General features: G+C 48.0%; 2 protein-coding genes across 3 annotated transcripts in view; one reads left to right on the plus strand and one right to left on the minus strand.

Moving 5' to 3' along the window:
- Positions 1–7,252, plus strand: part of LOC144944516 (E3 ubiquitin-protein ligase SMURF2-like) — a 33,635-nt gene extending 26,383 nt beyond the window's left edge. For both annotated transcript variants that reach the window (XM_078872725.1, XM_078872726.1), the window contains 5 exons: positions 178–315; positions 2,905–3,025; positions 3,769–3,970; positions 5,337–5,412; positions 5,561–7,252. In XM_078872725.1, coding sequence (XP_078728851.1) covers positions 178–315; positions 2,905–3,025; positions 3,769–3,970; positions 5,337–5,412; positions 5,561–5,660 — 637 coding nt within the window. In that variant the 3' untranslated portion in view covers positions 5,661–7,252. The remainder of the gene's footprint in view (positions 1–177; positions 316–2,904; positions 3,026–3,768; positions 3,971–5,336; positions 5,413–5,560) is intronic.
- Positions 7,253–7,534: 282 nt separating this feature from the next.
- The window catches only part of CEP95 (centrosomal protein 95), a 29,455-nt gene continuing 24,257 nt past the window's right edge, over positions 7,535–12,732 (minus strand). The window contains exons 20-22 of the mRNA XM_078872722.1: positions 11,354–11,500; positions 10,026–10,097; positions 7,535–8,895 (exon numbers count right to left, since the gene is read on the minus strand). Of these exons, the coding sequence (XP_078728848.1) occupies positions 8,704–8,895; positions 10,026–10,097; positions 11,354–11,500 (411 nt within the window). The 3' untranslated portion in view covers positions 7,535–8,703. The remainder of the gene's footprint in view (positions 8,896–10,025; positions 10,098–11,353; positions 11,501–12,732) is intronic.

Below are 12,732 nucleotides of genomic sequence, written 5' to 3' on the forward strand. Positions count from 1 at the left end.
TGCGTGGGGCGGCACGTCACGTGGTGCTGAGCCCGCCCGAAGCACTCTATGAAATACAAATCGAGGGCGTGGCTATGCACGACAGACAGACAGACAAATAATCCCTGGGGGGCAGTGTGGAACTGTTGTTCCTACCTGTAATATGGGGAATTGTTTTGCCCTTGCGTGCGCCGACAGGGAGAACGACATCACGGGCGTGCTGGAGAACACGTTCTGTGTGGAACACGAGGCGTTCGGCCAGCTGGTTCAGCACGAGCTCAAGCCCAACGGCAAGAACCTCCCCGTGATCGAGGCCAACAAGCGGGAGTATGTCAGGTGGGTGTCTTGCCGCCGGGACAGATTTTTACCGCCCGTTCCTGGGCGCCAAGGTAGCCCGGAGATGTTATCTCCCTCGCCTGGTATGCAGGAGGTCGTGGACTTCGATACAGACCCTGACGCCTGCTGCTGTATATTTGGAGTTTGCGTGTCTCTCTCTCTCTCTCATGATCATCACGGTGGCTAGATGTTAACTACCTCGCCTGGTATACAGGAGGTCGTGGACTTCGATCCCGACCTTGACGCCTGCTGTATATTTGGAGTTTGCGTGTCTCTCTCTCTCCCTTGGTTGTGTGGATTTTTCTTCCGGGTCCTCCGATTGTCCCCTCCACATTTAGAAACGTGCATTCAGAACAATGGTTCTTAACCTTTACTGCAGTCTTTTGGTTCTCAGAAAGGGCATTTTGCGTGCACCCCCAGGTTAAGAACCACTGGTTCAGAGTGTTTGACTGCCACGGTGGTGAGATGTGTTAACTACCTCGCCTGGCATACAGCAGGTCGTGGGTTCGATCCCGACTCCGACCCTGACAACTGTATATTTGGAATTTGCGGTGTTCTCTCTCTCTCCCCTGGGGTTGTGTGGATTTTTCTCCCGGGTCCTCTGATTTTCCCTCCACATTTAGAAACGTACGTTTGGCTGCTATAATTTGCCACATAAACCACTTCGTTGATCTATCATTTGTGATCGCCAGGTCGCTTCTGAAAAAGAGTGTTAATAGCTCAAGTGGACCTTACCTGGTAAAATAATAATAGTTTAGTAGTTTCACTTAGTCTGCTAAATTGTACAACCCCCCCTGCATCCCCCATCCTCTCATTTCATTTGCTCATAAGAGCTAGGATTTAGAGGAGTGTGCCAGTGCCCTGTGCAAGGTGAGGGGAAAGATGGTTGGGCCAGGGTTCATGTTTTCAATTGAAAAGTAATTTCTTCAGAATTGCTTTTTGTGTTTAGTTTGTTGTCCTTTGACCCCCCACCCCTCCACCACCTCCGATTAGCATGGTTGGCTACGTACGGTGCGAAAGAAGTTCAACATACATACGAGTGTTCGTTAATGACTGTTCTCAACTGTTGCGTATCGAATGTGTTTCACCACCAGCACTGGGTTTAAATCGCCATAAATGCTTTGGCCTATGGATAAAGAGTCACAACTTCCACGAAGGTCCCCCGAGTGAAAGATTAAAATAGATGCCTCCCGTATTCGACGCACGGACAGGAGTCGTACGTGTCATTCATACTTTAGGGGTCGTTCAGTGATGTTAACATTCTTCATGAACATACCGTACATAGCGGTAGGGGGGAGGGGTGGGGTGCTGACTAACGTCTCTATGTGTCTCCTTTGTTTAAACCGGTTGGGAGCTATTGAGACCAAAGGCCTTGTTGCGTCATGGGAGACCTGGGTAACAGGCATCTTAGCAGCACTAATCGAGCTCTCGAGGATGGAATGATTTTTGTCCTGGCCTGCAAAGTTGTTTCTAATTTTAACTCGCTCAGACACTTTTGTCCCTACTCTTTGGTTCTTTCGGTAAAGTCACGTAGGTGAAAAAAATAAAATAAAAATAACTAAATCACGACGTTTCGGATGCAACACAAGCTTCCGTCATCAGGTGGAACCCCAGCAAAAAATTTCTGCTGTAGTGGGCAGAGAGCTGTATGTGACGAGTGATTATATAGGGTAAGAGCAAGGGAGGAGGCGTGTGGAGTCGGGGGCAGGGGTTTAAGCTGTCGTTATTTACTGTAGCCCCGAGGTAATTCAGATATCATATTAATCACAAGAACATCTTGGGAGTGACATGAGTGACCCGAGATATGGGTGTCAATGTGTGTCCCCCGCCAAACGACCCGAGTTCGATTCCCGCTCGCGGCCACCACCGGTGACGATTGTCTGAACCGGTCCTGGGCTTCACCTAGGTCGACTCGGCCTCAAATGAGTACCTGGTACGGATCGCCACTGGGGAGAGACAAAGGCTGGCGGGCGTGGTGTTGGCCACCCACCCCCTTTGGTGTGCCGTGCCGGCCTTTATAGGTGCTCATACTCTTAGTTCTTTCGGTAAAGTCACGTAGGTAAAAAATGAAATTAAAATTAATAAAAATAAAGTAATAAAATCACAACGTTTCGGAGGCAACACAAGTCTCCGTCATGAGGTGGGACCGTCACAGCCAGATTTGCTGCATCAAGAGCTTGCATCGTGGAATCCCTGCCTCACTTGATGCAGCAAATCTGGCTGTGACGGTCCCACCTGATGACGGAGACTTGTGTTGCCTCCGAAACGTCGTGATTTTATTACTTTATTTTTATTAATTTTAATTTCATTTTTTACCTACGTGACTTTACCGAAAGAACTAAGAGTATGAATCCTTGCAGTCACGAAAGCTTCAAATCTAGAATTTATAGGTGCTACTCGCTAACAGCAGCTGTCAAGGCTTCACGGGGGATCTTTGTTTTTGTTTCGTCGCGCCAAAGGTATTGAAAGTCCCCTTGGGCCCTCGGTAAGGAAGAGGTTCCCTCGCCTCTGATCTACAGAGTGCAGTTTTGTTTTCGAACGTTGAATAAAGGGGTGCGACCCGCGATGATCCGTCTTGCACCCTCGCAGGCTGTACGTGAGCTGGCGATTCCTGCGAGGGATTGAGGCCCAGTTCCTGGCCCTGCAGAAAGGCTTCAACGAGCTCATTCCTCAGCCACTGCTCAAATCCTTCGACGAGAAAGAGCTGGAGGTAAGTGCGTTCTCATTGTTCACGACGTTGAATTGACCCGTCACATCGATATTGGCAAATTAATGGAAATCTGTAAGATCTTAGTTTGTACGGAGCGCTCGTACCAAAAGTAATATAACAGTTGTGCATACATGCTTTTATATATTTAAAAAAATGCTTTGGGAAAGAGGTTTTTATTACGGCCAAATCTATGTAGAGCCAATATGCTTGTCAACATGATTAATTAAACCGATTACATATATATTTTCTTGATAAACCGCAGCTTAGATGGTGACAGTTTGGGGAGGCCGTCATCAAGCAGTTGATTAATCATGGCTGACGATGCTTACGATTACCAAACAAATTATTTTATACACATCAGAGGGCCTTCGTGAGTCTGCATCACAAGCTAGTGAACCAAAGGCAGCCCCCAAGGGGGTTATATGGCTCAGTGGGCCTTACCTGCTAAAATACAAAAAAGTTTTATCTTCTTGGTTCTTTCGGTAAAGTCACGTAGAAGGGAAGTAATATAATAATAAAAATAAAACATAACAAAAAAATTATATATTATATTATTTTATTATGTTTTATTTATTTTTTATTATTTTATTACTTCCCTTCTACGTGACTTTACCGAAAGAACCAAGAAGATGAATCCCTGCAGTCACGAAAGCTTTAAATCGAAAAAAAAAGTTTTAGTCAATAAAGACGACGCTGGTGAAACTTCGCTCCCTTAAACGCCCCGCGTCACCCTCGTGCTGCAGTTGATCATCGGCGGACTTGGCAAGATTGACGTGAGCGACTGGAAGTCTAACACGCGGCTCAAGCACTGCACGCCTGAGAGCAGCGTGGTGCGGTGGTTCTGGCGCGCCGTGGAGTCCTTCGACGAGGAGAGGAGGGCGCGACTCCTGCAGTTCGTCACCGGCTCGTCGCGCGTGCCCCTGCAGGGGTTCAAGGCTCTGCAAGGTCGGTGTCGATGCCAAGTGTTTTAGCGCTTTCCGACCTCGTGAGGTTGTGAAAGTGCTTTTACGTATTAAATAGACGCTCCAAGCCTAGGACGTGTCATTCATACTCTGTCTTGATCGACAGACCTGTTCTTCGCCTGAGGACGGCTGCTTGCGTTGTGGCCGAAACGTCGTGAGAATTATTTTATTTTTTTATGTTTATTATTTTATTATTTCCATGCTACGTGACTTTACCGAAAGAACCAAGAAGACGTATTAGTTCTGTTCCCTTAGATCTGTCCGTCCGTATTGGTGTGGACCACTATGACTGTGCGAACTAAATGTTGCTATCGGCAAGTCGTTTTGTTGAAAACCGAACACGTTTATCAAAGGGTTCCCCCAAACCCTGGTGACATAAGCCAGAGAACATTTTGCCTTGCCAGTTTGCCTCTGACCTGTCCTGCTAATGAAATACTCACGAAATAATTGTATGATTCATGCGTGTGCATCATTTTTTACTTGGTTGCTTTTATTAACCATGCCTTGTTGGCAAATGTTATGCATGCCCCCTACCGTGTCAGCAGCGCTATTGGCGCTGCTGTGCGCGAGACCGTGACGTCTGCACGAATGGGGGCACCTGACGTGTTTTGCCGCCCGTGCGCGCTTTGAATGTTTTTGTGCGACATGGTTCTACGCGCTGTTGAACCTCCCGACAAAATCGGGGCGCCCTTAATAGACCGGCTTGCCAGCTTGGTTTTTTGTTTGGTTTGGGGCCGGCTCAGATCAGTGGTCTAGAGTTTCTCACACTTGATCCCCCCCCTCTCTGGTCTCATCTGCGAAGGCACGAATTAATACTGGACCAAACGGTTAATTATTTAATAGGCAATTTGAGGTGGGGGGGGGATGCTTGACCAGAGGAAACGCATAGACGAGCATTTCCATGCTGCGTTAATCGGTGTTGTAGTCTACAATGGAAGACCCAAATTACAAGCTACGCGCAAGCAAGAGGCCAGATGCGGTGCACACCCATGCGCCCGATACACCCAAATGTGTGAAGCCGACACTTTTGATATATTTTTCCTTCCCCCCCTTTCGATTTCCTGTTGTGACATTCGAGTTTGCGGAATGTTTTAAAATGACGTTTCACCGCGATTCGATCCTGCCTGTTGGGCAGCAGCAAATGAATATTGGCGAACTGAAGATTTGGTTCGGCGGGAGGGCAAAAGATCTGTGCTGTGATACAATTCCGATCCCTCCGATATGTGCTTCATCTCCATCCTGCATCTTCAGTGTGTCATTTACAGTTTCCCCCTTTATGTTTTCTATCCTGACTGCTCCTCTACCAATGCTGCTGTTGTTTAATTGTTGCTGCACGGTTCCGCCCACAGGCGCAGCAGGGCCCAGGCTGTTCACGATCCACCTGATTGACGCCAAGACGGACAACCTTCCCAAAGCTCACACCTGGTGAGGGGGAGCAGCTGTCAGCAAACCGAGATGCACACGCAGTTTTTTTAGCGCCACGTTGTTTTCCCCACCCGCCCTGGAGGCCTTAGTCATTTGTTCTAACTGTGCACGTGTCCCGTTTCCTCCTCCTCCTCCTCCACACGCGCAGCTTCAACCGAATCGACATCCCGCCGTACGAGACGTACGAGAAGCTGTACGAGAAGCTCCTGACGGCCGTGGAGGAGACGTGCGGATTCGCTGTCGAGTGACGGGACGTCCGTCGGCTGACTGCGCACGCACGCACGTAACTCGCGCAAACGCACCGTACCCGCGCTGTACGCACTCGAACCGCACCCACGTGGGGCGACGGTGACCAGGCCAGCAGCCAGGTCGCTCCCCACGCTCCCCGAACCCGTAAGGAAGGGGGGGACCGTGTTGGGGAAACGCGACTGTGTGAAACACCACCACCGGGACTTTGTGATGTGGGTCAAGTGGGCTCCCCACCCCCCCCCCCCTGAGGTCTATCCCTAGGGCTGCCCGTCCGCCCAATTTGCACCTGTTAGTGGAGTTAAACTGCATTCTACACGCCGCCTGTATTGCAGCAAACGATAGCGTACCGTCCTCGGACCACAGAAACGGAATGCGTGACACTCCCACTATACTGTACAGTGTTCAGTTGCAAAAAAGTAATTTTTAAGGAATTTAACTCTTAAGTTTAATTGTCGTTTACGGTCGACGTTCATGGTTCTGGTTTCGTATAAACGCTTCGTCAGAGACCATTACCTTTTTCCTTGCTTGTGAAAACAGCTGCTTTGTGGCATTTCCAAAGGACAGCCATGCACAGATAATACCTTTTTTTGTCTTCTGTTACTAACGTATGGAAGACGGTGTATTGTTACTAAAAAAAGAAAACTTCCTTCGTGTCAGTGTTAGTGGCAGAACATGTTGCAACTTATGAGGCTTAATAACTCGTGCTTAAGCCAAAGGTTTGTTATGTTCTGGACAGGGTATTTGTACAGCGAGAGAAGACCCCCCCCCCCACCCAACTTTGTTGAAAGCGTCGGTCGGATAAAGCATCTATTGCGTCCTTGCTAATATTAGCGCCCCCTTTGAACGCACAGCGGCCCTGCAGACCACCCAGTTTGCGGTGTGCGCGTTTCCATGACCGATCCTCGAATAGACGCGTGCATTTTCAGTTACGCGCAAAACAGTCGTCAAGAATCGTGAATGCAAACGCTTATTTACTTGTACAGTTTTAATTTGTTTTACTTTACCCCTGGAGCTCTTTGAAGCGTTTTCTTTGTTTTTATTTCCCCCTCCCCGTTTGAACCTCTGGACGAAGCTTGAAAGATTTGGCCTCGGCCGTCAATATTGTAATATTAAGACAGCTTCAGATGTTTGAAAGTGAGCGGCCACCTTTTTGGACAGGTGCTGTTGGTTTTTTTGTTTTGTTTTGGATGATGTAACGACTCTGTAGCAGTGTTCATTTCACTTCAGCTTGCCTTGTGTTTTTGCCCGTAGTCAAATCAGGCGAGCCCTTTGCTAGACAACGGTTATATTTACAATCATGCACATATTCTATAGTTACACGTAACCCATATGAAACTAATTTAAGAATTAATAAACAAAGTGCTTTTTTTCTTCCCTGACTTTTTATAACAATATTTATGATAGAGTAATCTGTTGCGCTGACTTTTACGGTGGCCTGATCATAGCATTTTCTATATTTGTAACAAGCAAGAACATTAAACTATAGTACAGTAATATGATTTGTAAAGCTTGAATTGTATTAGTTTTGACTTGAATGTTTTTCCATAACTTTTTTTAAAGTTTCAAAAATAAATATATTTATACTGTATACCACTTAGCGACTCTGGTGCCTTTACTTTTAAATCAGCTGGAGTTGTTATTGATTTTTCCCCTCTGCGTTACAGGATGTTATTGCTTGGTATTTAGACAATAGACAAGCCTGGTCAATGACAGGGGGAGAGGGTTATTTAAGTCAGACTGAGCCTGGCTTGATGTAGTCCTTTATACAAGACTGATAGAGCAGTATGTGATGGTATGAAGACACGAACACTGACATCAGTTCTCATGATTCATGACAAATAAACATTTTTGTTTTTGAAATGTACTTGTTCATTCGTGGAACAAAGATTTATTATAAATCACAGTAAAACTTTTCACCATTTAATAATATTCTTAAGTACAATAATGCCGTTTTGAGTGGCACAGAAATATAGCTTTTGACGTAACGCAAGCATTAGTCCAATGAAATTGATCCTAAACAGTACATCAGCACAGTGTTATTGGTTTAAAAAACACATTTTGATTTCTTTACTTCACATTAAAACCACAGCAACAAAAATGCACACCTGGGGAACAAAAATATTTTGCCGCATTGCAAATTAAAAGCTAAATATTTCCTGGAGGTGAAAATTGTAAAACTATTTTTGTGCATAGAGCTACCGCCAAGAGGAGGAGGAGTGAGCCTGTGGTGTTAACAGCATCACTCATGCTTAAAATAACAAGGTCAGGCTAACAGCCGTAAAAACAAATCAAGTGTGTGACTGGTTGGGACTAAATGCCTGCGTCAGCACTGTGCCGGCACCAATCGTTCCCGTGTGTAAATCATAGTTCTAGCCACTGTCATTAAACCAGACTTGTGTCGATATCTGATGGTTTCACACTTGTTACGAATGACCACACGTTAAACCCAGCCATATAAATGTAGATCTGTTTTTCCCCTCACTTAATTTTGTATTGTTCCAGCTCTGAGGACAAAACATTCCGTTGCTTTGTTTCGAAATGAACAATCTATCCGTGGAGAATAAGAATGCATCAGTGGGTGATGGGACACTTTTAAGGGACACTTCTTTAAGCGACTCGCATTTAAATATTTCCAACATCTTCCAGAGCCATTCCCCCTCCCCACCCTCCCCCACAGAGTTCAAAATAACTTATCAGCCCACGGTCGGCACACATTAATTCGGTGCTACTTAAGGGGACAACATTTAGTGGTATTAATCCTCTTATATAGTCACGAAAGGATAATTGCATAGGAACTATTAAAAAGGTTGTCAGCCATCCACTTGTATGTGCCACCACTGGCTCGTCACAACTTGCTTTCAGTGGCCATATAAAGCCATTGGTACCAATAAAGTTTGGCCATCCCAGGTGGCAACCGGTAAGTTGAACATTTTGGATTGGGCACGACTCATTATTCCAGCCGCTAATTCAACCAAAACCTGGCATAAAATCGACACCCAGCTTGTGGGCTCCTTCCAAAATCACTTCCGCCCCTGGCGACAATCAAGGCGGTGGTGAGGCCGCGGCGTGCTCCTGCACATAAGTGAAGGTCGCCACCTGCAGCTGGCGCCGCACGCGGTCGGCCTCCACCTCGCGGAAGTGCGCCACGGCGTCGTCGTGCGCCAACAGCTCCTGCAGCTCCTGGATGTCGCGCTCCATCTTGCCGCGCAACTCCCGCCGCAACTTGTGCACCGCCTGCCAAGGCCACCGCGGGGAAGGGGGGGGGGTCAGGTCACTTGCTAGACGCTAGCACCAGTCTCATCAGTTTCCGCCCCCCCCCCCCCCCCAAGTTTGGTGGGGGCTTTAAACCACCCCGCAGGGCAGCACCTGTCAGTGCCTCGCTGACCTCTTGACCCTCTGACCCACACAGTCTCCCTTTTCTCTCTCCATTTTATCTCCCTGTCGCCTCCTTTCTTTGGGGAGGGAGCAGGGGTCCTTTCTAAGATTGTTCTCGTCATCCACGGAGCAGACGATGCCACGGCTCTCTTTATTTGATCGGTCCCTTCGCCGTCCTGTTTCAAATCCAAACTTCAAACATTCTTTGCGCACTCCTTTTGTCTGATCTCTCCAGCGACTTGTTTGCGCTGGGTATTACACAGGGCGTGGGCACAAGTTCACGTGCGACTATGATGCACGCTCTCTCGGTTTCCAACCGTTTCGTGTAAGCGATCTTCATTCCTGCGTTTGCACTTCTGTCATGCGAGCTTGACGCGCTCTTTTAATTGCCTCTCTCTCTACGACCCCACGTCAGGTGTCACAACAGAAGCAACGTGCTCACTTTCCCGACAACTCGGGAGTTATTTGTACCTTCCGCAGAACACGGCTCTTGAGTTTTATATCCCAAACCTTTCCAGAGGTGAAACAAATAAAGACATACCAAGGATGGCTGAGCACAGCACATCCGTGTCTTGTTTTGGCCACTGCTTGTGTCGCATTCCGTTGTGGAATCTCCACAACCCTGTCGACCTTTCTTGAGAGTTATTTTTATTATTGCTAAAAGTACACACACGACTGCCACTTATTTCTTGACGGACGCCACTGAAGTTTGCAAGGGCGTCCACAAAGCTTAACAATTGCACCGCATTCTTATAATTTGGCTCGAACATTAAGAATATCAACTATTTACCTGGTAAAGCCGAATTGGATCTTAAGCCAATATTTTTTTTTCAGGGAGGTCCTACACTCTAATGCTTGGCCAGAGACAGCCCACTTGCTCACTCGCTGTCCGGCTCCCTCCACTGGGTGCCTCACCGATTAGCAACGTTCCACTCTCCTCACTCGTGCGAGAGCCGGCTCACAGCCCTGCACTACCGTAGTGCACTCACCTTGCCCTGTGCCTTCTCCCGCACCTGCATGTCCCGACGCTCCTGGCTGACAGTGTCGGCGAGCATCGAAAACTAGGGGGGCGGCGCAGGAGAGGACAGTGTACGTATGTTGAGCTTCTCTTTAGCACCGTACGTGGCCAACCGCGCGAATCGGAGGGTGCGGGGGAAGAACAGCAAACTGAAACACGGGCCGCGAGCGGTCATCACCGTTTGCCCTCTGGACAGCGCTAACCCCAATGGTCTGCATTCACGTTTAGACTCATTATGAAGTGTGTGTGTGCGCGTGTGATGTGTTTAAATGTGAAAGCAGATGTGCAAAACTTTGATTATTTAAGATTAGCTGCCTTGACGTTATTGTTGCCAAAATGACAGATATCGGACACTCAATGGATACAATTGGATTATTACAGATAGTTTTTTCCACTTATTAATTTAACACATCGCAATGGCGAGCAGCAGAGATAACTTAAAAACCAGGCACCCGAGCCTTGCTCACAGGCCATCTAAAAATCCCTTCTTTCTGGGGCCCTACGCCCAGTGGCGGCACTTATTTTTCCTCCGAGCTACGAATGCGCGCAGCTGAAGCAAATCCCTAAATCACCCCATCGTTATCAGAAACTTAAAATAAAAACATTTTACAAGTTCCAGAGTTCAGCGCCGACAATAAATGTTGTTCACAAAGTGATCGTACTGAGGTGTACATGTACAACCCCTTTGGCAATCCACCTATGAAGGCTGGCACTGCACACGAGGGGGTGGGTGGCCAGCACCACACCCGGCCGCCTTTGTCCCCCCAGTGGCGATGTTTACACATCGCACCAGGCACTTATTTGAGGTCGAGTCGACCTAGGGGGAAGCCCAGGACCGGTTTAGAAAATCGTCACTGGTGGTGGCCATGAGCGGCAATTGAATCCGGGTCACCAGGGTCATAGCGCAGCGTAGCGCTCACCACTGCCCTCAGCCCTGGTGAGCAGGCCACCTCGCCCGACCTCTGCACCAGGAACGTGACGTGGTAATCACTAATGACGTGTCGTCGCTCTACGTGGCGCGATGTCCTTCCTTCTACGCGAGCCATCTCGGCCTCGTGCGGAGGTTACACGAACTTCCCAACGCGGTCCGACGCTCGGAAAAAAAAAAAGAGCTCGCGGAACGCTGCAAATCCCCTTGTTTCAAAGAAGCTGAATTTTTCCCATCAGAATCCGGATGAACTATTCGAAGCTCTTGTTCACAGATACCCCGGGGTAGCTTTCACAGATGTCCAAAGGAGTGTTTGACGCGACGTCACACGCGGTGGAGGAGGAGGGGGGGGACACACACCGTCCCCTCACCTGGTCCTTGTAGTAGTTCTCTACCGACTGCAGCTCGTCGCGCTGCCGCTGACGCTGCTCGTCGTGCTTGTCGCGCGCGTAGCTGCGAAGCTCGCTCAGCCGCTCCTTCTGGACCTCCAGACCCTCCTCAAACAGCTGGCGGAACACCTGGTGGTGGAGAGAGCGGGGGGGGGGTGGCGGGGATGAATTGGGCACCACTGTGGCAAGATGTTAAATACCTCGCCTGGTTTGCAGGAGGTCGTGGGTCCGATCCAGACCCTGACGCCTGCTGCTGTATATTTGGAGTTTGCGGTGTCTCTCTCACCGTGGTCGCGTGGATTTTTCTCCGGGTCCTCCCTCCACATTTAGAATTCAAGTGCATTTAGAGTATTAGCTGCTGTAAATTTCCACGTGATAAGTCACTTCGTTGAGTTATCATTTGTGGCAAGGTCGCTTCTGAAAAAGAGCTACACAGCTCAATGGGGCCTTACCTGATCAAATAAAAATTGTTTCGTTTTAGTTTATAATTGGCAGGAGGCGGAGAGGGGGGACGGCCGCTCGGTTCCATCTGTTATTCGTCGCAGGTCGGGTGCGGCAAGGAACTGAATTCGCCATCACGAACACCGTGATGGCGCGTGTAGCAATCAATGACGTTTTGATTTGTCCATCATAACCGCAAGTTAAAGGCATCACGTTAAGAGGTGTCCTGAGGCACGAATAGAATTTGGGTCAAGCATCCCAACGTAGGGGACCTTCGTGAAAGTGTCTTGAGAACTGGTCGTGTCTTTGGAGGCACGGCCAAACGGACGGTCTGACAACCAGTAATAGGTTTTTACCTTTTATCTGGCAACAAAACTGACACCTTTATACAAGGGATCACGTTTGCATTAACCACAACACTTGCGGTCAAAATGCAAACAAAAAACACAACTCTGATAATGTATGCACTGTCCTTGAAATTGATTGGTCCACACCCGAGACAGCTTTTCTTAGAGCCTAGTCTCACATGGTGTTGGACCAGATGACGCCAAAAGGCGCACAACTCAAAGACAACGCACCATCAGAGTATTGAGAGCTACTGGCAAAGGAGGTCTCATAATGGTCTGACAACTGTTTGCCAAACGTCCCCAATACAGCAGGATCACAGATCTTGGGCAATTGTTGGCGCAAGTTGTGAACACCTTCCCAGCTACAGTAGAACCTCTGATCACGAACGCTTCTGACCACGACCAAATCGGGTTCCGACCAAAAAATTTAAAAAAAATTCTCAGAATCGACCGACTGATGTAGCAGACGAAACAATCATCTTGTTGAACGATTCTAAACCTTGACGCGGCAATGTTAGTTTTCTCTGTTGTTAAAGGTTTTCTCAGTGTTATTCAATGTTTTTACATTTAGTT

This window comes from Lampetra fluviatilis, chromosome 35 (genome assembly GCF_964198595.1).
Source record: "Lampetra fluviatilis chromosome 35, kcLamFluv1.1, whole genome shotgun sequence".
Classification (NCBI taxonomy): domain Eukaryota; kingdom Metazoa; phylum Chordata; class Hyperoartia; order Petromyzontiformes; family Petromyzontidae; genus Lampetra; species Lampetra fluviatilis.